This window comes from Lindgomyces ingoldianus, assembly GCF_010093535.1.
Source record: "Lindgomyces ingoldianus strain ATCC 200398 unplaced genomic scaffold BDR25scaffold_12, whole genome shotgun sequence".
NCBI classification, from domain to species: Eukaryota; Fungi; Ascomycota; class Dothideomycetes; order Pleosporales; family Lindgomycetaceae; genus Lindgomyces; species Lindgomyces ingoldianus.
Window position 1 is genome coordinate 364809 of NW_022985173.1, and position 25345 is coordinate 390153.

The following is a 25345-nucleotide window of genomic DNA, read 5'->3' on the forward strand; positions in this document are numbered from 1 at the left end:
TCGCAATTCAGACTTCAGGTAATATCTTACATCAATCTCGCGTTATCTGAGAAGGTATTAATTCTAACGCACATCAAGATCAAAATGCCTCCCCGAATACGACTCTGGCCACGCGTAATCTGTCTGCGCACTACCCCCGCCAAACCTCCACCCACTCTTCACTGCAGCTACGCCTCCATGGCCACCGTCATAACCACTCCCGCACCCCCCCTAGGCCAGGCTATCCGCTCAGCATCCCCGGTTCTACGCTATCCCCCAACCCAACCACCGTCCTACAAACCCCCCGAAGTCCGCAAAACCCAACTCCACCGCCAATACCAATCACTCCTCAAATCCTCGCCTCTGATCCTCTTGTTCCAACACAACAATCTCCTCGCTGTAGAATGGATGAGTATACGCCGAGAACTCGCATCCGCACTAGCGAAGACAGATGCTGAGCGTCAAGCCGCCGGATCTGAAGATATCTTCGGCTCGCAAATTAAAATCCAGATTATCCAGACGGGGATATTCGCCAGCGCGTTGCGAGTCGTCGAGTTCTTCCCCCCTTCAGAGGATCCGCTCAATCATGCCCAAAATTCCAGTAATCTGAAATCGCAGTCGAGCTTGAAAATCCCAAGCACGACCGCGAAGCCCGAAGACGCAAGATTCACTCACGGCCTCTCTCGGCACGCACACGAAGTCGCGTCGAACAAAAAACTCAAACTCGAGCTCGATCCTCTGCTCTCCGGACCCCTGGCTATCATCGCCTTTCCCACCGTCTCCCCACAACACCTCAAAACGGTGCTCTCGATTCTCTCCCCATCGCCTGATTTCCCTGCGCCGAGGAGGAAAGCGAATCCAGATTACCACGAGCCTTCCGTCCAGTCTGGACTCCAGAAACTGATGTTGTTGGGCGTGAGGGTAGAAGGCAAGGTTTTTGATCAGGAGGGTGCGAAATGGGTTGGAGGGATTGAGGGTGGGATTGATGGGCTTAGGGCACAGTTGGTGGCTGTGTTGCAAGGGGTTGGGGCGGGTGTTACGAATACCCTGGAGAGCGCGAGTAGGAATTTGTATTTTACAGTTGAGGGGCGGAGGATGGATATGGAGCGGAAAGAGAAGGGAGAGGAAGAGGAAGAGAAGTAGTGGATTGAAAGGGAGAATAAGGATTTTGTAAGTGTACTGTACATGTATCAAACATTTCAGGAGTCAATTCAGCAAGCCCCAGCCCTACAATGATCACTAAGAAGGTTGCTGGATTCTCAAAGCCTGATGAAGGTGAAATATATGGTATCTCGGTATCTTGGTATCCCTGCTAATCCCCAACCAAAGGCTTAAAAGCAGAACATATAAGAAGTATAGAGGAACCCAGTTTACCGATCATCTTTGTCAGGTTTCCTCCTCTGCCTCGTACTCTTCTTCCCCTGGACCGCAGTCTCGTCTTCTTCTTCATCCCTTCCTTTGACTAGATCCTGGTCCAGGCCCCACTCCTCTCTGTCGTACCAATCCTCGCCATCGCTCATCTCACCAACATGTCCCTCTGCTTTCGACCATTTGAGCACGTCCTGTCGCATGCGCTCGCCTTCCATCATACCAGTGTAGAGTTCTGTAGCCGCCCTTGAAATCTCTTCTTGCTTTTGGACGAAGGCAAGGAGAAGCATGCGGGTGTCTTCGGCTTCAGCTGGAGGCAAGCCAAAGTCGCGGTCAGGGAGGGAGTCGGCAGGGAAAGTGAAGAGCGGGTGGATAGGATTCACGACGCTGGAGGGGGTTGAAGGAGGGGAGGGAGATGCGGCTTGTGCTCGTGCGCGCGTTGTCATGCGATGGGCGGTTTGTTGCGATGCTGTGTCAGAGCCGTCGTCTGCTGGCGAAAGTGGTCGTTCGCCGTTGACATGCTGTCCGTTTTGGTCTGCTGTGTGATGCTTGGCCTCCCCATTGGTGGCGGGTGCTGGGACGCCATTCCGAGCAGTAGAGATGTCTATTCCTGCGCCATTGCTCTTCGGATCATGGCCAGCTTCGCCGACTCTTTGGGTCGTGCTATTCGGCTGGCCTATGTCCTCCATTGGGACATCCTGAGTGGTATTTGATATCACTTCCGTCTGAGTGTCGTCCATGTAATCGGGATCTGGTCCTCGCCGAGGAGATAAATGAACAGGGCTCTGGACTCGGACTCCATTTGCACGTCCGTTCACAAGACTTTCCCTCGGTGGCTGAGAATGTTCACCACTGCCCATGTCAGAAAACCCACCCGGTACCCATGAGACGTCGCCTTGAAGCTTGGTGAACAGATTTTTCGCGCGCCAGAGAGATATGCGCTCCTTGCGTGCCATAGTGCCCGCTTCACTCGTCAAATTTGTAAGATGTTTTGAGGTGTATGGGATGCTTAACGCAGGGTGGGAAGGCAGTTCGGCCGCCGAGGTGAGTGGCGCGAGCAGATCTAGACGACACTGTTGGCTACCGTAATTCTTCCAAAACAGCGATTGGACTTACTTTCTAGATGTATTTCCGCGTATGGGTTCTCCTCCACAGTCGAGAGATCGTCCTCGTCTTCATATTCGTCACCAGGCTCAACGACGTCGCCGTCAGGGTCGAATCGCGGAGGGTTGCACTGAAGGATGTATCTATAATAGCCGGCGTGCTCGATGCGCTGGGTGGCGTTAACATGGCTGAAAGTGTGTAGGGCTCGTGAGGTCCACTCCAGCCGGCCAAGGGTGTAGCCAGCATAGAGGGGAAGAACACACCTTCTTGTACGGAGGAGGGTCTGATGCGGATTCTTGCTTCCCGGAACGAGGGTACTGGGCCTTACGCTTCAGGCTCTGCATGCGATGGTTGTAGGGTGTGTCGCCCTCGTCTGAGTCGGAAGCTATTATGACGGGTGAGCCATTTGCAAAGGCGCTGCAATTTGGGCCTGTTGCCAGTTCTTACAGTCATCTCTCTTTAGTATTCGTCTCTTCATGCTGAAAATAGTGTCAATAATCTGCTGCTGCTGTGACCCGGCCATGGTGACGGAGGGTCCTTGCAGGGCCTAGCAAGAAATTGGGTCGGAGGTGGGCTGGGGAGTGCTGGCACGGGCTGGGGAGCGCCTGGATTGCCAGCGCGTTGGCGGAGAGATATGCGCAAGATCCGGGCGCTGAAGAGTAGTCTTTAGACTGCGCGCGATGAGAGTGAGTTATGGGGTGAGGAGTGATTGTGGGCGCGTGGGTGGAGCTCTGGAAGGGATCCCGGAGCGGAGAGCGCAACACGTGCGGCTTGGCGTCGGTGCGTGAAGGTCCGCAAGCCGATCACCGCCCACGTGAACTTATGGCATCCAGTGCTGGTGTGCATCATAGCGAGCTGGCCAGCTTCGTGGTACATACTCTCGTTGGACAGCCTTTCTGACAACCCAACCTGCTCTAACTGCGGCCGATCTTTCCACACTTCATGGAGACGTAGGTAGCTCCTCACGCAGAGATGGATGCATATCCACCCGAATACGTCCTTCACAACCTCCCGTTTATCGTCCTCTCTGGCCTAGAAGCCAAACCAGAGCTTGAATCGCTTCCCGATATCCAACATGTCATGCCCGGCAGGGCTGCCACCACTGTCAATTCAGAGATACCCCCTGTAACCGGCAAGCGTGCACAACTATTGCGTTCAGAATTTCTTGCCGCTGATGAAAGCGATGCCCCATGGAACGGGCGTACGCGCAAGGGAAACCTATTAGGATTCAGGCTACGGGCAGTAGGGAGGGTAGGTCAGGAGCCCGGGTGCATTGGAGTGTCTTCTCGAACACCTGGGTGCTAACGTATTGAAGCATTTCCAATTTCCTCCTCGGAAAGCTGACCCCCCTACCTTGTCTGGCCTGATATCTCCCCCTGGCAGCCCCACGATTGCACCCACTACGTCGTGGATCCTGCACTCCCCAATATCGCCCTTGACTCCTACCTCCTCGGTCTTTCCCGACGGGGTTCTGGCACCGTCATGGGTGGCCAAACACCAGCATTATGTTCCCTCGGTCTTCATATCCTTCTTTGCATTTACTTCTGACCCGAACTTGAACAGCCTTCATGACAATCAGCTGAAGACGGAAATCAACAAGATCAAAGGTCAGATTCTAAAATCAGAATACCGAACGCGATATGCGGTTGTGCTTTTGAGTGACAAAACGATCCTTGAGGCTCCTGATATTGAAGAACGTCTGGCAACAATACGACGTGCTACAGGCCTCGATCCCAAGAATTCCCTGTTTTTCTTGCCGCCAAACACTTCTCAAGTCGAGCTCCGCTCCTTTGTACTCACAGTCCTTGGCACATTGCAGCCCATTTGCGTGGAATACTACAGAGACCTCACGAAACATGCGCGGAGGAAAAAGGGCAGAGGGCATGTGCCACCTCCGACCGCACCGCCCACTAGGGGCACATCGCAAACCTTGTCTCATCCGGCTTGGGGTGTGCGATACGACTTTAAACTCGGAGTCTTTGCAGAGTTCCGCCAAGAGATGGACGCAGCGCAGAGGCACTACAACATTGCGCTGGATGGATTGTTTGGGCAAGACGGAATCTTTGAAACTACTGCAAGCTGGTCACCAAGATGGGATGAAGTCCGGTTGCTGGCTGATGCCATTGCACTTCGACACATTCGCTGTCAACTTTGGAATAGCTATCCAACCTCCGCAGTGAAAACATGGCTGAAATACAAGATAAGATTGCGCGACTTAGTTGATCGTCGCGGAAAGGGATCATCGAACTATGGCTGGGAAGCATGGGAGTCTCGGTGGGCTAAAATCATGGCTCAGCTAATGCAGCGGGCAGAACTTCCCCTATTCAAGATCCCGCAGCCCGTCTCAGACGCCGACCCACTAGTAGATGGAATTAATACGCTCTTTGCACCACCGGAGAAATACTTCAATGCGACAGACAAGATTGCGCCTTGGGAGCTTCTCCACCACCCTGGCTACTGGTATAAAGTCTCGGCGGACCACTCAAAAAGGCGACTAGTTCTAGCTCGAGAGATTCCTGAAGAAGATCGAACGCCACCAGGAATGTCGCCAGCTACCAAGGTCTCGAACAGAAACCAAATGTATGACCACTATCTTGTCCCCGAACCCCATCTAGAAAGTCCAATAGAAGGGACTACTGGGGGGTTCGAGCATTGGAAAGACATTGTGGAGAACCTGAACTCCGCGGCCATTGAGTTCAACGCTCGAGAACAAACTCGCAAAGTGGAGCAATTACAATTGGAAGTCTCCCGAACATTGCTCCACGTTAAGAGATACGAGGATGCTTTCAAAGTACTTCGACCCCTCTGGCAGAGCATGTCCTGGAGGTACGAAGGATGGTGGAATCTTGCGTCGGAGGTTCTCTGGGCTCTACATGAGTGCGCTCTTCGTATTCAGGATCCAGAAACATTCCTTGCCACTGAGTGGGAACTTTATTCCAAAGGTTAGTTGCGTTGCCTTGAAGTCTTCAACGACGATTCATTGTTCTTAGTAAGCAGTCACTTACAACTCTCAGTCTTTTCTGCAAAGTCTAGGTATAGACATGACTTGATGAGATGCCTTGACCAGTTTCCTCATGACAACTCGCACGGCAAGTCAAGTGTCAGCCTCAGCACCAAAGACTTTATCTCATGCTGTATGTTAGCCTTACTTCGCTGTATACTTATATACTAATCTTTTAGTGGACGTCTCATTTACTTTCTCGGAATTAGAAGGAAACGTTGGCGAGCCTCTCCATTCACAGATAGCAGTCACTTCAACAGCGAGACTTGGCGCTGCTCCGATTATCTTGTCCACTCTGACGTTCCAATTCAGAGGCTGTCTTAGCGAGATCCAGTTATCCCACAAGGCCAATGAGTCGACATCTAGGAATGCGTCTGACCTGCTCGAGTGTGTACTTGAAGAAACAACCTCATCGACTAGAAACGAACAAAAGCCTCGGTGGATTGGAAACTCTGACTTGACCATTCATCCAGGGCAGACGAAAGTCTACAGTTTCCCTATCATATTCCGTGAAGCAGGCGACGTTGATGTCGTCGGGAGTGTATTCGAGATCAACACGGATCGATTTGATCTTGTCTGCTCACATCCTAATCTCGAGAGCGATGGTCTGCCCTTGTGGTGGCTGAAGGCTGGATCGAAGCTGAGGTCCCGGAAATTGAACAGAGAGTCTGCGATATCAGTCAAGATCTTGCCCAAGCCGCCCAAGATGGAGATCCGGTTACCGGACTTGCGCGACCACTACTACACGGACGAGCCTGTTAGTCTTGACATCGAGATCTTTAACAAGGAAGAGGAAGAAACTGAAGCCGTTGTCGAAGTGAGACTCCTTGGGCGATCAAAGGACACTCTGGCTTACTCCTGGGTTGACGGCGCCGCTTCTTCTTCACCGGGTCCAGAGGCAACCCCAGCACACCCGGCTGATGGTCCCGCAGAAGCCAACCTACCAGGCCACATTCTCGGCCGTCTAGCCCAGGGCGCGAGCAATACGGAGACAATTCACTTCAGAGCGCCCTCGGAGCCCTCGGACTACGCGCTGGAAGTTAAGGTTCTATACAATCTCCTCAGCGATCGAGACATACCGATATCCAAGACACTAATAGCCGACCTAGTCTTCAACGGACCATTTGAAGCAAGCTACGACTTCACGCCTCGAGTTCATCCCGACCCCTGGCCCAGCTATTTTGCGCTCCAAGATGCTGAAACGAACGACCCAGTTGCCGGTGCTGCGTTTGGTATTGCGCAGAAATGGCATTTGAGGGCGAAAGTAGCGTCGTTTGCAGAAGATGATCTCATTATCAAAGATATGGGTCTCGAGACGCACGCCATTCATGGCGGCGCAAACTGTACTACAACAAAAGAATTCGACGGCTCAGACACGCTCATGAGCCCGCAAGATATCAGCGAACGCTCCTTCTGCCTTGATGTCCGGAAACTTAATCTCGAAGAACGGCGGGCCACAGCTCTAGATATGAGCCTCAACATCGCATGGCAGCGCTCCAACTCCGACACTAAGTCCTCCCACCCAACAGTTACAACCAATCTCCCCATTCCTCGCATCCATATCCCTAGTAGCGAACCCCGTGTCCTCGCCACCGCCCTCTCATCCACGACAGTTCCCTCCCTCATCCATATGGACTACACACTCGAGAATCCCACGATGCATTTCCTGACTTTTGAGCTGAGTATGGAGGCGAGTGAGGAGTTTGGCTTCAGTGGGCCGAAGTTGAGGAGTTTGCATCTGTTGCCGATGAGTCGGCAGACGGTCAGGTATAATATTTTCCCGTTAGTGAGCTTGGCCTGGGTTACGCCGCAGTTGAGGGTTGTGGATCGGTACTTTAATAAGACGTTGAAGGTGGTGGCGACGGATGGGGTGAGGGGGGATAAGAAGGGCGTCGGGGTTTGGGTGCAAGGGGATGGAGAGGAGACGGAGACGGAGTAGTGATTTGAGGGATTAGGGGGCTGGAGTTTTCGGGGGGGCAATGAGAAAGGGCTTGGTGTAGGGGGGTCAGGTGGGCTTGTCTAGTTGAGACATATGGTCTGGCCGTCTTAGATGATAATGCTAGACGTGTATGACTCCAATGTGTGAGCGCCCGCTTGCTGTAGAAACATGAACTCAATACGGGCGGAGTTATCCAAGTCGACGGTACTAAACAAGAGGAATGATCGTGAGGCTCAATGCTAGCAGAGCAGATATGACCCGTCCATGTACTCGAGCACACAGAAACGCCATCTCCACACGCCTGCCTGCCAATCTAAACCGAAAAGTATTGAGTCGAAAGAAAGAAAGCCATAGCCTTCAATTACACGCCGAATGCCGCACAAATAATGAGAAGAGAGGAAAGCCTCGAAGACATCTCGCCGACCCAAATACAAACCTAGAACGCCAAAACCAAAGCCAAAGCCCCAAGCTGCGAACGCCTTGCCTTCCCATTTTACATACTCAGCAGAACCGCCCCAGCTCAGCCCTCGTCAGCATTTTTCCTCTTCCTTTTCAAGCGCATCTCTCCACCTCCCCTCCGCCCTCCTAACCAACTCCTCGTACACCGTCCATGCCAACGCCGAACTCATAGCTTTCCTAGCAATTCTAATCCCCAGGCCGTCAAAAAGACTTGCAAACCCCTCATCCCTCAACATCATCTTCGCCGCTTGCACCATATTCCCGTATTTGCCCGGCATGAGCTGGAGACGGGTTTTGATGGCATCGAAGGGGTTCGTGATGGTGGTCCCGAGGCCGGCGGCTACGAGCCCGGATAAGAAGTTTATGCCGGCGGCGGTGCTGGAGCTGAGTTTGACATTTGCATTTGTGGTAGGGCCAGTGGAGATGTTGGGCGAGGATTCTTCGATCCTAGTAGCGAGCTTCGAAAGCCGTTTTTTGGACTGCTCGTAGAAAAGCACGTATAACCCGGCGTATGGGGCGTCTCGTACAGCCGTAGCACCGAAGCCAGCAAAAAATCCGCGCAGGCCTTCGCGCATGAAAATATTCTTGGAGGCGCCATATAGCGAGGTGTAGGCGTAGAGATTGGACTCGTAGCGTACTTTTATCACTGTGATGGGCATCATGAGGAAGCCCGCCCATGTACGTGCTACGGCGCCAGTGGCTAGGTTTGCAGTGTTGGAGAGTCTGGGGAGGGTACTTGAATGGCTGCTTTGACTTCCTCCATCTACCCCTCCTGCCCCTCCTGCTCTTGCACGCGCGACCAGACTTGCCCTAGCGACCCTCTGCCTCAATGCATTCAATCCGGAAAAATACAACGCTGAACCGCATCCCGTCCTAAGCGTACTGGGCAATGTTCCTCTCCAGAATGTGCGTACGGGGTTTGGGCCACTAGCAATGCTCTTGATTGTCGCGAGAAGCGTGTTCTGGTGCGATTGCTGCACACGCGTCTTGAGGAGGTCGGCGGGCTGGAGGAGGACGGCCGAGAGCATGCCCGAGCTCAGGCCCGCGAAGAAGTGGACTGTGGAAGAAACGGATCAGCACAGCCGCCATTGGACCTGGGGGAGCTGTCGGGCTTGAGTGGATGCAGAGGTACTCCGAAAGAACATACAGTATGACGACGAGCGCGGTTTCTCGCCATTTGACATTTCCGCGCCGTCGAGATGTCGATGTGGTTATGAGGCGTGAGGTGGATGTCTACTGCTCTGCATGGTGTGTTGAGCAGGGTGAGGGTAAGTCAATGAGTAATATCCGAGCTGAGGTTTTTGTCAAAGTTTATCCTGTCAGATCAGAACGGAGAATTGGGATGACGTTCTTGACCTGATCGCCGACGCAACCCGAGGCGCCGGGACGCCGGCTTGCCGACGACTGGGTTCAGTCACACCATCTTTTGTGGTGAGTAGATGCGAGTCGGCAAGCCTCATGGTCGTTGAGGAGGGGGAGCTGAAACTATGAGCCAAGCATTCTTCACTGGTTCCTTGACCAAGAAAAGCAAAGCACACATATATAAAACCTCAGAATCCATTCTAATTCATTCATGCAATCATAGCCATCATAAAGACTCCCGATAATTCCAAGTCTGAGTCGTTGGTATTCCCTGAATTTTGCCTCTTCATTTCCAGCATGCAACCATAACATCGGCCGTAAAGGGTTGGGGAAAGAGTGGATGGAGATTGTATAAACAAACTCCAAGAAGGGGAAGGGAAGGAAACTGAAATACATGTTATATGAGGTTAGAAGAGCCTAGACTAGCTCCACCTCGGGATATAAGAGACTGACCGCAAAGAAAACCCCCCACCACCTCCAAAGTCTTCCTCTTACCAGGATAAAGAAACAGAGCAAGAACAGGAGTAGGCAAGGAGAGGGAAAGAATCAAGGAAACCAATCTAGTATCTCGAGCCCGGGGGCGGCCCAATCGGTGGCGGCGGCACCGCGCCATACGGGTTCGCATCTTTGTATGTCGTCGGATAGGGGTTTGCAGCTACAGGGTAGGCATACGGATTAGCCATTCCATTCCCAATACCATGAAGGGCGTTCTGCCGGGCCTCTCTCTCGCGACGTTCTCGAGCCTTTCTCCTCTTCCTCCGGCGTGTCTCGAGCTCTTTCACACTATGTCGCTGCTCATTCATCTCCTTCCACTCCGAGAACGCCGACTTGATGCCAAGAGCAGCGATGCCCACCGCCGCCGCATCTTGCAACATATTCTTAGACTTGCGCTTACGCGCCTCTTCGGGCGTCATTTCGCCCTCGGAGACGAGCTTGCGCCGGTTTTCAGAAGCAACCATGGACGAGTACACGCCGTGAGCGGCGTGGATCGTCGCGACTGTAGCAAGCCCGGCAGTAAGGAGTTCCTTACCTCTCAACTTCTTGCGTCTGTACTCCATATCCGTCGTGCTCTCCGAATCCGAGCTGCTGTCCCTCTTCTTTTGCGCCTTTTTCGTCGCTAAGCTGCGGTCCGCGTTAGCTCGGGGAGCCTCCGAATAGTCATCCATACTTCGGCCCCGGCTACGGGTGCGATTGCCCCGGTTACGGGAGGGGACGTAGCTGTCTTCGCTAGAAACGCTGCGCGAACGGTCACGCTTGGAGCGAGACTTGGAGCGGACGCGGTCGTAAAGGGCTTTGCCTGCCGCAAGCACGGCTCCAGCACCGGCAACGTCACGGAGAGCGTTACCGCCTCCTTGTCCGCGTCCACGCGATTGAGAGCGTCCACGTCCGAAGATTGACCTTGATCGAGAGCGAGAGCGAGAGCGCGAGGGAGACCTAGAGCCGTCACGGCCGCGGGACTGAGATCGAGCACTGCCGTTGGCGAGGCGATTGGCGAGTAGACCACCGATAGCTGATTCGGCGACATGTCGCTTGCTCTTCCTGTCTGGGTCTTTGTCGACAAGGCTATCGATACCGGCGGCACCGAGAGCGGCGGTTGCAATGCGTTGACCCTTCTCGCCAGTCCATGGACCGGGAGTTTTGCGGCTGCGGAATGCTTCAACGGCTCCGGCTACGAGGGCGGCTTTGGCGGCCTGCTCCCACTTCTTCTCAGTACTGCGGCGACCCCCACTCCGGCTCCGAGAGCTTGAATAGCGGCGGCGATCACCATACCTGTCGCTGTCGTAGCCACGGTGGTCACGGTGTCGAGAACGGGATCGGCTACGACCGGTGACAGCGCCAATGACGCCTCCAAGACCGACGCCTTCGCCAATCTCTTTAAGGTTGTCGACGATTGACTTGCGGCGCTCGCGGCGTGGTCGCTCATATTCGTCAGAGTAATAGCCATCGCGGTCACGGTCGCGGCGGCGTCCGTGATCATAGCTAGCGTACGAGTACTCGTCATCGTGCTTGCGATGGTTCACCGAGCGGGCACGGCGTGGCTCATACGTCTCACGATACCTGGTCTGTCTAAACTCGGCGCCAGGGGGAGGGAAGTCGCGCGGAATGTCCTCGATGCTGTCTTCACGGGGGCGGTAGACGAGATCCCGAACGGGAGCGCCTTTTCCGCCGCGCTCGATGTAGGTCGTTTCGGCGATGTATTCAGGCTCGCGCTCGCGAGTGCGGCGGGGACGACGCGGGCGGTCGTCGTAGCTGTACTCGGACATGGCGGAAGCGGAGATCTAAGCCAGTCGCAGGGAGCAGAGGCGTGTTTGTTGTAGAATCTCCTGCTGTAGGACAGCGGTTGCTGGTTCGGATTTGGTCGTTTCTAGACCAAGGCTAGATGTTAATGGTGGCATCAAGGTGGCAGAAGTGAGAGCAAAGACGTACCGATTATGGCGGATAATCTAGTGGAGTGACTGGATTAAGTCAAGTGGGCTTGTCGCAACGAAGAATGAGTTGTGCCGGCGAAAGACGGAACAAGGGTGGTAGGAGGGAGAAGAGACTTCGTCGGCGGGGTGCAGGTACAGGGTGTATTTAACTGTTTGATCCGCGGCCAAGGTGGAAGGAGAAGGCTGACTGTCCTGTTCGCAGAGGGCTCCCCAGGGTGGCGTAGATATTGCTTGACAGGAGGTAAGGCTGGGTGGTGTGGTGGGCACTTCTCAAGTGGGACGCTCATACGTCATACGTTGGGACTGCAAAAGCAGGCGGCAAGGCGTGACACCGGAGCCCAACAGCAGCAGTGCAGGCCCTCGAGCGGCTGGACTGAGAACAAGCAAGCAAACTTGGCTGTCGGCGGTGAACTATGGCGAGGCCTCCCGGTGAGCGCTCTATCGATCGCATCTGGTGACTGCAGACGAGTGTCGGCTTCACTGCCCTGCCCAGCGCAACTCAGCACATTTCCCCTACATTCACCGTATGCCCGCCGTGTCTGCACAGCCTCGCGTATCCCGTCTCTGATTGGCTGGCGTATCGCTCGGTCAGCGCCGTTCACCGGCAACGCCCCAGGTTCCTCCACCTCGCTCCTCTCCTCCTCCGCCCTCGCCTCCCCAGACTTCAGACATGCAAACTGTTCACTTCAGAGACCACCTCACTAACTTCGCACTTAACATTCTTCTTGCTGCATTCTGTCCAATTTGCAGCATGCCTGACGCCACGGTGCACTGCATTCTTCCACCCCGCTTCTCACTGGCCATGCTGGGGTCCCTGGATGCCCTGTGCCAACTGGCCAGCAAGTCACTTGCCTACCCGATGACGAAGTCGTTGCAAGCAGCCTTGGTGGTCAGTAACGCTGGCTGCACGTGAGGCGCTTCTCACTGGGCCGCCGCCCTCGTTGGGTGATTTGCCGTCAAGGTTGAGTCTCGTAAAATGGTGCCGAGATATCTCCTGTCAGCTTTTCCTCCCTGTCAATTCCTCCCTGTCAATTCCGGGCCGATGGTTTGGCATTGGGTCAGCCATGGAGCAGAAGGCTTGACAGCTCTGCGCACTTTTGGCATCTGGATGGTAATGGGCGGCTGGGCAGCGGGCCAATCACGGGCTAATATATGTGCCCGGGTTGGCAGCCAATACTTGCGAAGCACACATTGAAGCAAGTATTATCAGGAAGTTCCTAGACTGCTAAAAGACATGGAAAATATCCAAGCAACTATTTCAGCCCTAGCAATTTCTACCCTAAACAAATACGCCCGTCATCGTTCTTTCTCCTCTTTCAATTTCTCCAAGAATCCCACCAATCTCTTCTTGATAACCACCCCAACTAGTCCGCTCGTCCCCTCTTCAGTAATGCACAAGTACCTCAGGCCCAATTTGCTAAACATCTCGACGGCGTACTCGAGCGGCGCCTTTGCACATATACTCAACGGCGTTCGGTCCACAAACGGCGTTAAATCCACCTCCAGAGTATCGGGGCTTGCGTCATCTTCAACCATATGTCCCAGTAGCCTGATCTGAAACCGGTCAGGTGGATTGGAAGACAGTGAGCTCGACGAAGAATGTGGCAGCAATTTAGTCAGACCGAATTCGAGCTCTGATTGTGAGATGTACCCTTGTAATGTTGGTATCTCAGATTGCGGATGGACTTGTACAAGAACAAGTCCTGCGTCCATAAGCCCTCTTGCACGGAGCTGCTCTAGCTTCTCCTTGAGAATTCCCTCGCGGACTTTGTTTGTTAGGGGCACGTGGACCGTAATCTCGTCCATCGTCTGCTTTGGTGGTATGAGAGCCTCCACAAGCAAATTGTGTCTCCTCGCCACGGAAATTGCTTGATCTGGGTCTAGGAATGGATGTCCCAGCACGGTTTGCGCGAGGTCATAGACTCCTTCTTCTGAGAATGCATCGGCCACCCACTTAGCGACAAGTATAGCTATCATGTGTGGGACAACATATTCGAGTTGTCCGGTGAGCTCGAACATGATAACAGCAAGGGAAATTGTCATGCGGGAGACGCCAGCCAAGAAGGCTGCTGCACCGACCATTGCAAATATTCCTGGGGATATGGAGGTCATGCTTTGGCCGATAAGCCGTCCAAAAAGAGCGCCTGCATCAAGAGCTGGAATGATAACTCCAGAGGGAACTTTACATCCAAAAGTAACAATCGTAAGGACAAGCTTGACGACCGTGCCATAGATGAGCCAGCCCACAAACGCTGAGCTTGGTTTTCCAACCCCTCCGCTTTGGGCTTCATTTTTGCAGATCCAGGAGTCCGATGAGGCCAGTGATTTGCAATCCACGAGCAGATTCTTGATGACAGTATCTCCAGGATCTCGAATCAGCGGGTTAGGGAATTGGAGCAACGTTGTTGCAAGGACGACGAGGAAGACTTCGAACACGGGATCGTTTTTGATGATAGGGAAGGAGCGAAACCATTTCGACCACATGAAATTGAGCTTGCAGAACAGGCCGCCGAAGATGCCTCCTGCAACTCCTAGGATGACGAATACGAGGTAGTGTATTGGCTGATAGTTTGTCCCGTAGTTCGTTTCGAAAAGAACTAATTTACCAGTCCCAGTAGGATTAAAAGCCTTTAGTACAATAGCCGCGAATAGTGAGCACAGAAAAGCACGCCAGAGCACTTTCCTCGGGAAATACGTGCTGATCTCCTCGTAGCTAAAGAGCACGCCTCCAATCGGCGCTCCGAACGCAACACTGAGGCCCGACGCACATGCTGCAGATAGCAATTCTCTCATCTTCCGGCCATTATCTCGATACTTGGGGAACCGCATCCCGACAATGTAACCCACACATGTCGATATGTGAACGAACGGACCTTCTTTTCCAAGACACAGGCCTGTAGCTACGGCGAAGATGGCACCGAATCCTTTGACGATTAGAACTTCCGGGTCAAGATAGTGTGGGATAACGAAACCAGATAGGATCGTTTTGATCTCAGGGATACCGGATCCAGCCGCCAAATATATTGTTTTTCCAGTGGCAGGTTGTTCGCCTGGAGAAGAACCAGCTCTGTTCGATTTATCAGTATTTTCGGGAGCCACGGCGGGAAGAGAACGTTTCGTAAGCATAGTTGCAATCGAACTGATCATGCCGAATACCAGTGCCATAGCAACGTATATGGCGAAGCTCCCAGCGTAGCTCTCTGTCCACAATTTGAAATGTTTGCATTTTTCCGCTGGCTCAGACAGGGCTCCAAGCAAAGGTGTCTTATCCACGCAACAGGCTTCTCGGCTCAAGAATGGGTTCTTTGTACAGTATCCTAGTTTCCAATCTGAGACCGTAGCTTCGGCTACATCGACCACGAATGCGACGCAAGCAGTTAAGGCCCCGATAATGACGACGGCTATCCAGCCTGAACTGGCCTCAAACATTGAGAGGAGATTGTAGCGGACACCGTGATAGGATTGGATGCAGCGGAAGCGGTATGAATCCTTAACCTATGTGCAACTTGTTAGTCTTTGTGCACAGAACATAGTAAAAAGCCTCGGATAAACTAGACCACTGCAATTCGAAAGAGCTCCTACACATAGTCTTTCGAAGCGACAGAGATATTCTTACAAGATCATGCAACCAGTCAATCGTCGTATAGTCATTATAAGGCAATCTTTCCCCAACCGTACTTCCAGATAAGTTCTGTTCGTCCTTAGTAACCACGCTCGAAATAATGCTCCTGGCATCTTCGTCTTGTTCAAGTTGCAGCTGGCTCAATCTCCTGCTATTAGCTATATGATAAAGCAGCGCCGTGCGCTCAGTCGCCGACTCGAGATCTTGAGGCATGCCCGCTCCCAGTCCGTCAGGCTATTCGGGGCGCGGGCTCAAGGCAGCGGAACAAATAAAGCAGCAATCGCATCGTGAGGGTTGATCTAGGGCTCATAGTCTTGTAGCCAACTTTGCCGAGTGACGTATTGCCATGGCAAAGTAGCAATCTTATCATCAGACCCTTATCGTCCCGCGCAGAAAGCAATTTGCAGATTTGATGAGGTTCAAGAAGGGTTGGCGTTCGAGGAGAGATAAGGATTGCAGGCCGAGAGACATGTGAGGTCGATCGATCCGAAATTCGCCAGTCAACATGTGGGGGACAGAAAACCACGGGTCAGCGAATGTCATACCAGAGTTGCGCTGGTTTGAGGTCGGAAGCTACCATAGCTCTGGCAAGGAACCGTGAGGTAGAATCTGACATTCGTAACTCTGCTGAGGGTGCTAAAGGTTCCAAATACGGGTTTTTTCCGTTTCTGGCTGCGCGACTGTCTCGAATGTTGTCTCTACCCGTCTTCCTTCCGTCTTTCCGTAAATCTGGATTGGAACTTACCGAATTCGAGCTTTTCTAGTGCAAATACTTTGGCTTCCCCTGATATAGAACTTAAATCCTGGAGGCAGTATAAGGTTCGTCCTGAAGAGTCTCCTTGGGTGGTGGCTTGCCGCAATCTCCCGCTCACCACCTATCCTTGTCAAATGGCTTGAGTGCACAATACAGTCACGAGCAATCAGCGGGATGAACAAGAAATGAGTTTGCAGTTTGCAGTTGTTTCGCTCATTAGATTTAAGACGTCCTTAGCGGGCGTACTGCTGCTGCAGAGCAGCAGACTGATTAGCTACGAAGTCTTGCTCCCTTTGCCACTCCTTCGTGGCAATAATGCAGCCCATATGAACAAGTAGATGCAAGCAATAGAAAAAAAAGACAAGGTATCAAAGGAAAGAGAGAAAAAAACGTGCAAGCAATCCGATGCCCTCTTAACAAGAGCCATTCATCAAGCTCTACTGAGGGGGTATGTACAATCGTCGAAGGGAGGGAGGTGACGCATGCAAGGCGTCGGGTATCTGTAGCGACCGGTCGCGAAGCGTGGAGCTTCGATGGAGAGATACAAAAAGGGAATTGATAAGAGTGCGGAAGCGGAGAGAGGTAAAGGCGCGCTGTCTGGAGCGCACGGCAATGCCAAAACAACCAGCAAGTGGAAATAAATGAGAAAGAGATCGAAGATTCAGACGCCCGGCGCTAGGGATGCATGCCTAAAAGAGATTGGCGAGAATAGATTCCAGTAAAAAGGTTGAAAAGAGGGCATGTGAAAACACACACTGCTAGCGCTTTTAGAAGTACCTCTCACATTCCCGTCCGTATGCAGAAATCCGCCGTATAAATCCAATCCTGGCTCGGAAGGAAGAGGCAGATGAAAAGAATCCCCTTAGGAATGAAGAGTCATTATGGTCGCGTGAATCTCATCCACGATGGTAAGGTAGGCGTCTTGATCACTTTATTTGTGTGGTTCAGTGTGCCCCAGCGCCTAGGTTTAACCAAGACATGTCTTGCTTCGCATCCTTTGGGCGGGGCGGACCAGAATTATCTGGGACACCACGCGGGAAGACCGTGACCGTGCTGTCTCGATCCTCTGGTTCACCAAGTCGCGGCTGGCCAGGGTAGAAGGAGCTGTAGTTGCTCTTCGGGTAGAAGGAGCTTGTGCCGTCATGGTAGTAAGAACTTGCCCCGTCTCGGTTCTGGTCGACAACGCTATTCGTGTAGTTACTGGAGGCTGGTCGATTGTCGTAATTAGCATTACCCATCGGTGTCCAGCTTTCTACTGGCACTCGGGCATAGTGATCGTCGTGGCTGACACCAGACCGTGAGCTTCCATTAGAATTGGCTCGGGCAATTTCTGCTTGCATTGGTTGACTGGGCAAGTTTTCTTGAGAATTACCGAGTGTTGGACTTCCGGTTGCTACTCGACTGAGGCGCTGGCCATCAAATTTTGTAAAATTCAACTCAAGCGGAGGCACAGTCTGAGATGGCTGGCTATACATACGCGAATCAGTGTATAGTGACTGGCTACCGGTACTAGTGCGCTCGGAAGCATATGTCGATCTTCCAGATGGCATATGGGCAAGGTTCGTAGCTTCGTTATTTGCAAAATACCGACTCCACCCAGAACTGCGACTCCTTCCAATATTCGCGGTTGCTCGGGATGCCGGCTGTGGCATGATATTCTTCTCAACTGACTTCTCGGTGACGATGGGGGCTGGCTTCATGTCGAATTTGGACATCTCCACAGGTTCAGAGTATCCGAGAGGGCTCTTTTTCGTGACCAGTCCTGCCGTGCTTGCATCACTCCCCAGGGGACCCAACCCTCTTTTGTGATTCATCCCTCCTCGACCACTAATTATAGCTAATGAGCTCTGCGATGCATTCATGGATGCGGAGTAGTTATGTCCAACTGACCCGCCCGCTTCGCTCATAAATTCTGCTCCGCGATCGGCGAAACTTAGGCGATCTTTCTCAATATACCCAGACTGCTGGGCCTTCTTTCTCTTCTCTCGCTTGTACTTCATGCAGAAAAGCAGCAGGATTAAGATCGCGGCAATACCAAATATAGCTCCGAGAGTAGCTCCCAGAACTGTCAACATCCTGCTCTTGTTGTTGACAGGCGTTGTGGCGGGGGCTGCAGCCGCGGCAGTCGACGACTCGGTAGCCGATGGCGTAGTTGATGTTGGTAGGGTTGTGGATGAGGAAGTGCTGGAGGGAGTTGATGAGATGACGACTTCTTGGCCATTGAAGAGTTCAGTCGCATTGACCCAGGCATTCGCTTTTTGGTCGAATATGCATAAGGGGTCTTCTTCACTACCGCCAGTGATTACGGCGACGCCATTCAAGTCTTGTGCAATAGAATAGCCCGCTCTTGTGGCAGTTGGCGCAAGGGTTCCATTATAAGCTGGCCAGTCATTGATAGTGATTCGTTTTGCTTTCTCGCCAACAATCGTTCCAGGGGCGGCCACAGTTCCACCTTGATTGAGCAAAGCAAACCGAGTTACTTTATTGGGGGTTACGCTCATGTCGTATCTTTCCAGGACTTTGCTTCCATCGTCTCCAGACACTACTGTGCATTGGACGGCATCCATATTCGTGATTGGCTCCGTAAGTGTTGTACCGAGATTCTGCCAGCCTGCTTCAATACTGTACAAGAACACTTCTTCATTTTGAGCTCCTCCGCCAAACATCACAGCGTGGCTTTCATCCCAGGGCATTAGCATTGGTTTCACCGCAGCAGGGTTACCGGCTGCGACACCACTTCGAACGTTAAAGGGAGGGGTCGTCGATATGACGAATGTCGAAGAGGAAGGGCCGTTATCTCCAGTAGTTTGGGATCCTGAATAGACGAGTATCGATTGCGAAGCATTGAGGTAAACTGCGGCGTGGTTCTGTCGATTTTGCGTGACCCAAGTCTCCGGCCTGACCCAATCCCACTTCTCTTGGTTGAACGAATAATGCATTAATCCTGGATAATCCCACGATGACGCAGTCTCGTTCACAGAACCTCCAACAACGTAAAGAAGTGCTGCATTTGGATCCCCGCCAGGTACCGCCTTCACACACTGCGCGCCTGTTAATGACACATCCATAGGTAATTCTTGCCACTTGGCTCCTTCAACCAACTCGAGCGACTGGAATCCGGCGGGAGAGTATACGTAAAGGGTGTCATTATGTATGACAGAACAGTGGCCACTTAAGGGATGTATGGGTTGTGGGAGACCCATGATAGGAATCGATCGGAAGGATAGTTAGGCTGTCGATGGGTCGAAGAGAATAGGGAAGAATCCGAGTTCAGAACTCAAGACCTAAGGTTGAGCGACGAACAAGCGACTAGCATGCCAGCTAAATCCTCATGACGAAGCGACAGATCCAAGCAGTGACGGGAGGATATCCTCTACAGGAAGCAAGAAATCCTGTGAAGCAGCAACTGTATGTCCTGGAAACCTTAATATCGACGTGCCCCTAGCTCAATATTGCAACAGGTGGAATCGATATACCGCGTAAGTCCTCGTGGGATATCCGTGATTTCGTTGCAGGTGTGTGGAGAAGGTAAGCTGAAGGACTCAAACGTCAAAATATGATCTAAAACGGGGCGCGGGGACGACTTGCCGGTAGCCAGCTGTGCGGTTGAATAGGACTCAAATGCAAGACAGGTTCTAAGACAGGACGCAGATGCGGTCTCTAAGGATGGGAGACAGCGTCAGAGGTTGAAACAGTTTATCGCACAGAAAGAGTGACTACTCCGTGAGACGGAGGCTCTGTCAAAGAGGAGGTTGAGGTGTGTGCAGGAATGTAAAGCAAGGCACGAACAGTCGCGGGTAAAGGAGAGGAAGCAGCACAGCACAGCGGTGTGCGTTACAGGTGGTGCAGAGCCGAGTTAACGCGGTTCTGGCTCTCGTAGGTGGGCGGCTGGGAGGTGAGAGAACGCAGCGAGGAGACTGTTGGGGCGCAGGAAGCTGTCCCTGGGAGTGCAAGGGTTAGGTCCGTCCTAAACAGGCCAAGCGGTAAGCAGGGGTCGACGACGACGATGTGCTTCAGGTGGCGCGAGCAAAGACCAGTCCGGGTCTCTAGAGCGGTCAGTGTTGATTCGTGAAAGAGTAGGCAGTGGAGCGCGGTGGGAGATGATGAGCCGTCCCTGTTTTTGTCGGTCACGTCGAAGTTTCATGACAGATGGCTTGCGTGTGCGCTGGGCAAACAACATCGCGTATTTAGATCGACATGGGAGCGATCAGGGGCCGGATGGCTTTTTTCTCTCCCGGTTGGCTAAGGTTCTTAATGTCAACGACTGCTGATCCGTCAGGAAGTCTGGAAAAATCCTCAAAGAAGCTGCAGAATCTCTGAGTCCTCCGGAGTCACACAGAGAGCATGGAAGGGTTCCGGTGGTGTTTCGATACATTCGCCAGGGTTGGGCTAAAGAAAGCCCGTGAGGTAGGTCAGGGGTAAACTTGCATGCCTCCGTGCCGACGCACCACGCTCATTCGCCAGTGTTCTTGAAAGGGTCGCCCTTGGCAGCGTCGTGCAGGAACCATCGAGCCGCTCTCGCCTTGGTCCGCAAGTCTCACCGTCACTCGCTAGCGGGCTGACCGCGCAGAGGCTGCGGACCTGAACACTACCAGCTGTCTCGAGCTATCGCGAAGCCCGCGGCTCGCAGCTGGTTGTCGTGGGACATCGCTTCTCCCATCACATCTGGGTCACGGGGGAACAGAATCGATTCGCAATCCTGAATTGTGATGGCACACTCGAACCGCGCGCTCTCACCTTGTCGCCCCCTCCTGAAGTCTTGAGGAAGCAGGGCCTAAACCATGTATTGACTTGGGATTCATAACAGCTCGGATTAACCAAGTGCCGAGAGTGTTGATTGGTTGAACACGCCTTAGTCATTGTACTGAACGCAAATGCAGCTTAATCTTTCGACGCTCGTTCGCCCTCTTGCTCTCACTACCGGCCCTTCCCACAATGCATCCCGTCGAAGACTGCCATCTGGTTGCGACACACCAATTTTTGGCTCTTCAAAAGAAGCCCCAAGAAAAGTAAATCACACAGAAGCGATCGGTGGAATTTAGAGCTCTGTTAAACCATGTTTGACAGCCTGCCAAATATATCCTCGCGACGAACATATTCGTCGTACGACATGGACCCTCATATACTGATACGGGCAGGTCTCTTACATACACCAGTCTGATGCGGACACTAATATCGAAGTCTGCCTAACACACGTCCAGAAGGGCAAGCTTTGGCTCGAGCGTCCTAACTATCGCCCTCTCGATATTGCTGTTAATCTATCCCCAATCAACCTGATTCCGACATGAGAGGACCGAGTTTTCGGCAACCCTCTATCCAGCGGCGCGGAACGCCATCTTGTTGTCAAGAAGCTGTCGGCACCGACAGGCAACGTCATCCCATTTCCAAACCGTCGTCAAACCGGCCACTTAGCTCCATTCAGTAGGATTAGCACACCACGACACAGACGGTTACGATTCCCTCCTAGTAGGATACCCTAGAGCCTCATTCACTGCAATAAGAATAGCAGTCTAATCATGATGAAAGTCGCATTGTGTCTGCTAGTTTCCACTCCTCACTCACATCCCATGAATTCGAGCTTGTTTCCTTATGCGAAACTATGAGTCCCCGCTTCCACGTTCTGTTATGCAAGGGCAGATTTAAATGATCCTCTGTTTTAACACTCTGATTTCCATCGTATGTTTTGTTATGCGTTCAGTTCCGCGCACTTGCTCTGAAGGATGTGGCTTGGCCAAGGAAAGTTTGGTTGAATCGTCATGCGTTTGAGATTCTCCACACCGAGGCCCGAATGCTGAAACAAACCTCCTTGCGGAAGGAGGCCGTGACATGAATGCAAATCTAGGCGGGCCTTATTGGGGCTCGGGGAAGAGGCTCCGTTGGTTGCCACTGATAATCATCTCCTAGTGAATAAAGCGTTTGTCAAGCTGGATTGCAGAATTGCCTGGATTGCAACCCATTCCTAACTCTAAGAATTTCCTCCACCCTGCTCTACGAAACCACTACATGCGCGACACCACTAGAAATAAGTCTCATGCCGGCTCACCCGATTCCGGAATTTCCACGTTCCCCATGAATGAAAAAGTGCATCTCTAGATGGTGAGAACAGTATCAAGCACCGAATATCTCCGGAAAGGTACTATAACAGCGGACTTCCACAATGGATTTGAAGCAGTTATCCAACACCGATTCTTATCGCCCTGGTTAACGTGTCCGACGAGGATGAGTTCCTTCTCTCAGGTGCTGCTCCTACGTGAGCGTTGTGAGGTAAAGGAACCCCGAGTTTAATAAATCAAGTCCGCACAATATCGAAGATACAATATATCAATCTCGCAGTTGGCGGGCGGGGTTCCCCTTTTGTCCGAATGACTGCGCTAACAATGTAGGAATTGAATCCTAAAATCCTCTTTGCTTAGCCTTACGAGTTACATGATGCCTTACCTTAGATGTGCTAGACATGATGTGTCAACTTCTAGGGCACTCGGCCCAGCCTGGAAGGAATAGACCGAACGGCAGAGACCCTGACGCTGGATAGAATCCTCAAAGCCGTTCGCCTGCCCCTCGAACATCTTCAGCCCACATCCGTCGATAATTCGAGATATTCTCAAGCCAGGCCGGTATAGCATTAGAAACGTTGTGTGCGCAGTTAACAGATTGAAACCCCGGCTAGATGGTACAATCCTGGCCCTGGGGCCAGCACGACAGAAAATGGGGCACAGCTCCAGCGTTCAGGATCTGGAATCCTTCAAATGCATTCATGCCCTCTCATTCCTCTCAAGGCCCTGGTCTTCTATCGGTAAATGCGGGTCTAATATAATGCGAAGATTTGATTTCGCACGCCACCTAACAACCCTCCATTATTGTGCTCTCTGCTCATCCTTTCATCAAAGGTTGAGCCACTGCAATGCGCAACAACGCCAAGAATCTCCAGATCTCGTGGAGTACGAGGGAGCTCGTTAGAACAAGATTTCAATATTCACTTCTGTTCCTTCTCAATCTTACAATGTCGCATTTTTTGAGATTCGGTGCTAGGGTAAAATGTACAGCTGGTCAGAACTATGCAGTTGGAATCAGCACTGGGGTTCGCCGACACTAGTGATAGGACTGACTTATAATAGCTCGCCTAGAGCCGTTAATTATCAACTAGCAGACTAAGTCAAGCACACTTGCAAGGTCGTGGCTGCCACGTGGAGGGTAGCAGATGTCAGATGATAAATATAGAAGGAACAGCATTGCTGTCATGGTTCAGCTTACGGTGTGCACTATCATGCTGTCAAACATGTATCGTACAGCAGTCGAGAACTATATTCGATAAAGTCTGCATGTCCATCCTCAATCGTCGGACTCTAGAATGAATCCATTACTTTAGGTTCATCTCTTCAAATAAAGGAGTGGTTCCTGCCCTCCGTAGAATGATTCTCTTCTTCAAATCTTTCTCCTCCTACGTCACAGTAGTAGATAGCCACCACACAATATCTAACCAGGGGGCTCGTCTTCAAGCATCGAAGAAGCTCAGAGGGCCTTCCTGTCTTAGCGTATGCATTTCTCTAATAAACCCAAAGTCTAGAACCCTAGCCTCGGTAATTTCCAGCCCTTCAGCATATTAAAACGATCAAGAATTCATTCTGTGGGTTATTCTCGTCCTTCAATAAACACCCAGAAGCCCCGATCAATTAGAAAACGACTACCTCCCATCATACCCACCACCCTTCTTCACTCCAACCCCTTCCTTGCCACTCGCCACCGCCAGCGTCTGACTGAAATATTGCGGAATCGCAATCATATCCGCAGCAATACTGATCATATCATACCCCTTCTCCGCATACTCTCTCGCCTGTTCCCCACTTGTGCAATATATCCCGACTTTCTTCCCTTCCGCGTGTGCCGCCACTTTAATACTATCGATCGCTTTCACCAACTCTTCATGCATACCATCTTCGAGAATAGGATGGCCGATGTTATTTCCCAAGTCGAAGGGGCCGATGAGAAGACAGTCAACGCCGGGAATGGCGGCGATTTCTCGGACGGCTTTTAGAGCTGAGGCAGTCTCTATTTGGACGATGGTTTGAAGTGAGGAGTTGGCGTTTTGGAGGTAATAGGCAAGGGGCTCGTTGGAGAAGGTTTGGGGGGAGAAGGGGGAGCCGAAGCCCCGGCGGCCAAAGGGTGGGAATTTGGCGGAGGCGACGAGCTGTTTTGCGTCGTCGACAGTGTAGATTAGCGGGACGACGATGCCATGGGCGCCTGCATCAAGAGCTCCTGTAGGCTGTTAGGGAAGGTTGAATGCTAAGGTGGACGACTCACGCTTCACCATCCAGGCTTCATTTGCTGCAATTCTTACGATCGGGCTGACACCTGTGGCTGCAATTGCAGCTACAGCTTCATGCATTTGGCCATCTAGCTGATGTCAGTACCTAGATCACAATACCTTTCTTACATTAGCCACACCGTCGATGTTCCCATGCTCGCCATCAACACATATCCAATCAACTCCTGAACGCGCAATGGCTCGGGAGTGATTTGTCCCCGGGAGCATCTGCGAGATTTCATCAGTCCCCCAGATATATGCAAGACACAAATAGAAGTACCTGCCATGCTCCGAAACTAGGACCACCTTTCTTAAAGGTTTTATATATCCTGCTTGCTTCTTGGAGAGAGTTCATATTTCTAACGCCCAGGATGCTTGAATCTCGATACAGATGCCGTTTTAGAAGTGGCCTTGAAGTCCGCCTTAGTATTATTGTATTCCTCAGCAGTTGTTGCATTATCAAGGTTCGGAGAACAGTCAGATACCCCTCCTTCACAGCTTCCCACTACTACCCCACATCTGCAGGACGCTAAATCGCGGCCAACTGCCCCGAGGTCTAACTCAACGGACCATGGACCTCGCTCTATGCACCTCGCTCTATGCACCTCGCTCTATGCACCTTCTGCCTCGTCCATTAGTTTCATGACATCCTCTTCTTTGAATCGGTGCATTAACTTCAGAGCGGAAGTTGATGTCTCCTTAGTCTCGGCTTTGTCGATGTGGACCTAGAATATTAGCACTCAAGATCAAGGAGAACTCCCATGGGGACCCTACCACGGGAGTATCAAACTCGTAAACGGACTTCCACTTCTCTTGACCAGGGTCCATGACATTGATCTCGTGGTATGCAAATGGTCTCTTATTTCTTGCGATACGGAGAACTTGCCTTGCGGTATCACACAAGGAGCAATTCGCTCTGGTGAACAAGGTCAACCGACAGTCAAGAAGGCGAGATGAAGCACGGAACATGGCTTGATATTAGAACAGATTGGAGGAAGATGCTGCCCAGCGACCACAAGAGGAACG

At 52.1% G+C, this 25345-nt stretch overlaps 10 protein-coding genes across 10 annotated transcripts; 3 read left to right on the forward strand and 7 right to left on the reverse strand.

Annotated features, from left to right (window-relative positions):
* The first annotated feature begins 21 nt into the window (after positions 1-21).
* Positions 22-1235, forward strand: BDR25DRAFT_17236 (uncharacterized protein). The gene has a single exon (XM_033684143.1). The coding sequence runs from the start codon at positions 85-87 to the stop codon at positions 1120-1122; it is 1038 nt and encodes a 345-aa protein (XP_033548850.1). The 5' UTR covers positions 22-84; the 3' UTR covers positions 1123-1235.
* Positions 1134-3142, reverse strand: BDR25DRAFT_302815 (uncharacterized protein). The gene is made up of 4 exons (XM_033689881.1): positions 2899-3142; positions 2715-2836; positions 2464-2620; positions 1134-2410 (listed from the first exon to the last, which is right to left on the reverse strand). Exons 1-4 carry the CDS (start codon positions 2972-2974, stop codon positions 1350-1352), a joined length of 1416 nt encoding a protein of 471 aa, XP_033548851.1. The 5' UTR covers positions 2975-3142; the 3' UTR covers positions 1134-1349.
* A 188-nt stretch (positions 3143-3330) lies between these two features.
* On the forward strand, positions 3331-7409 carry BDR25DRAFT_342051 (uncharacterized protein). The gene is made up of 4 exons (XM_033693672.1): positions 3331-3702; positions 3767-5393; positions 5466-5585; positions 5632-7409. Exons 1-4 carry the CDS (start codon positions 3424-3426, stop codon positions 7389-7391), a joined length of 3786 nt encoding a protein of 1261 aa, XP_033548852.1. The 5' UTR covers positions 3331-3423; the 3' UTR covers positions 7392-7409.
* A 132-nt stretch (positions 7410-7541) lies between these two features.
* Positions 7542-9131, reverse strand: BDR25DRAFT_302817 (mitochondrial carrier). The gene is made up of 2 exons (XM_033689882.1): positions 8998-9131; positions 7542-8907 (listed from the first exon to the last, which is right to left on the reverse strand). The coding sequence occupies exons 1-2, from the start codon at positions 9032-9034 to the stop codon at positions 7922-7924; spliced, it is 1023 nt and encodes a 340-aa protein (XP_033548853.1). The 5' UTR covers positions 9035-9131; the 3' UTR covers positions 7542-7921.
* A 551-nt stretch (positions 9132-9682) lies between these two features.
* Positions 9683-11731, reverse strand: BDR25DRAFT_17261 (uncharacterized protein). Its single transcript, XM_033684145.1, has 2 exons — positions 11640-11731; positions 9683-11577 (listed from the first exon to the last, which is right to left on the reverse strand). Exon 2 carries the CDS (start codon positions 11474-11476, stop codon positions 9773-9775), a length of 1704 nt encoding a protein of 567 aa, XP_033548854.1. The 5' UTR covers positions 11477-11577; positions 11640-11731; the 3' UTR covers positions 9683-9772.
* A 1206-nt stretch (positions 11732-12937) lies between these two features.
* On the reverse strand, positions 12938-15572 carry BDR25DRAFT_333477 (chloride channel-like protein 3; the record flags this gene model as incomplete). Its single annotated transcript, XM_033692840.1, has 2 exons — positions 15258-15572; positions 12938-15136 (listed from the first exon to the last, which is right to left on the reverse strand). Exons 1-2 carry the CDS (start codon positions 15474-15476, stop codon positions 12938-12940), a joined length of 2418 nt encoding a protein of 805 aa, XP_033548855.1. The 5' UTR covers positions 15477-15572.
* Positions 15573-16811: 1239 nt separating this feature from the next.
* On the reverse strand, positions 16812-19629 carry BDR25DRAFT_17330 (uncharacterized protein). Its single transcript, XM_033684153.1, has 2 exons — positions 19606-19629; positions 16812-19550 (listed from the first exon to the last, which is right to left on the reverse strand). The coding sequence occupies exon 2, from the start codon at positions 19218-19220 to the stop codon at positions 16962-16964; it is 2259 nt and encodes a 752-aa protein (XP_033548856.1). The 5' UTR covers positions 19221-19550; positions 19606-19629; the 3' UTR covers positions 16812-16961.
* Positions 19630-20235: 606 nt separating this feature from the next.
* Positions 20236-23621, forward strand: BDR25DRAFT_353766 (uncharacterized protein; the record flags this gene model as incomplete). Its single annotated transcript, XM_033695209.1, has 24 exons — positions 20236-20264; positions 20297-20419; positions 20482-20543; positions 20613-20800; positions 20825-20838; positions 20874-21026; positions 21085-21172; positions 21219-21240; positions 21307-21466; positions 21544-21634; positions 21716-21838; positions 21888-21920; positions 21953-22079; positions 22111-22150; positions 22187-22254; positions 22282-22373; positions 22491-22631; positions 22668-22810; positions 22839-22876; positions 22911-23109; positions 23162-23217; positions 23264-23330; positions 23384-23549; positions 23577-23621. The coding sequence occupies 24 exons, from the start codon at positions 20236-20238 to the stop codon at positions 23619-23621; spliced, it is 2268 nt and encodes a 755-aa protein (XP_033548857.1).
* A 77-nt stretch (positions 23622-23698) lies between these two features.
* Positions 23699-24674, reverse strand: BDR25DRAFT_221657 (Phosphoenolpyruvate/pyruvate domain-containing protein; the record flags this gene model as incomplete). The annotated part of the gene is made up of 4 exons (XM_033685039.1): positions 23699-24270; positions 24316-24408; positions 24460-24547; positions 24600-24674. The coding sequence occupies 4 exons, from the start codon at positions 24672-24674 to the stop codon at positions 23699-23701; spliced, it is 828 nt and encodes a 275-aa protein (XP_033548858.1).
* Positions 24675-24930: 256 nt separating this feature from the next.
* On the reverse strand, positions 24931-25288 carry BDR25DRAFT_221209 (uncharacterized protein; the record flags this gene model as incomplete). The annotated part of the gene is made up of 2 exons (XM_033685023.1): positions 24931-25044; positions 25094-25288. The coding sequence occupies 2 exons, from the start codon at positions 25286-25288 to the stop codon at positions 24931-24933; spliced, it is 309 nt and encodes a 102-aa protein (XP_033548859.1).
* Between the last annotated feature and the right edge of the window lie 57 nt (positions 25289-25345).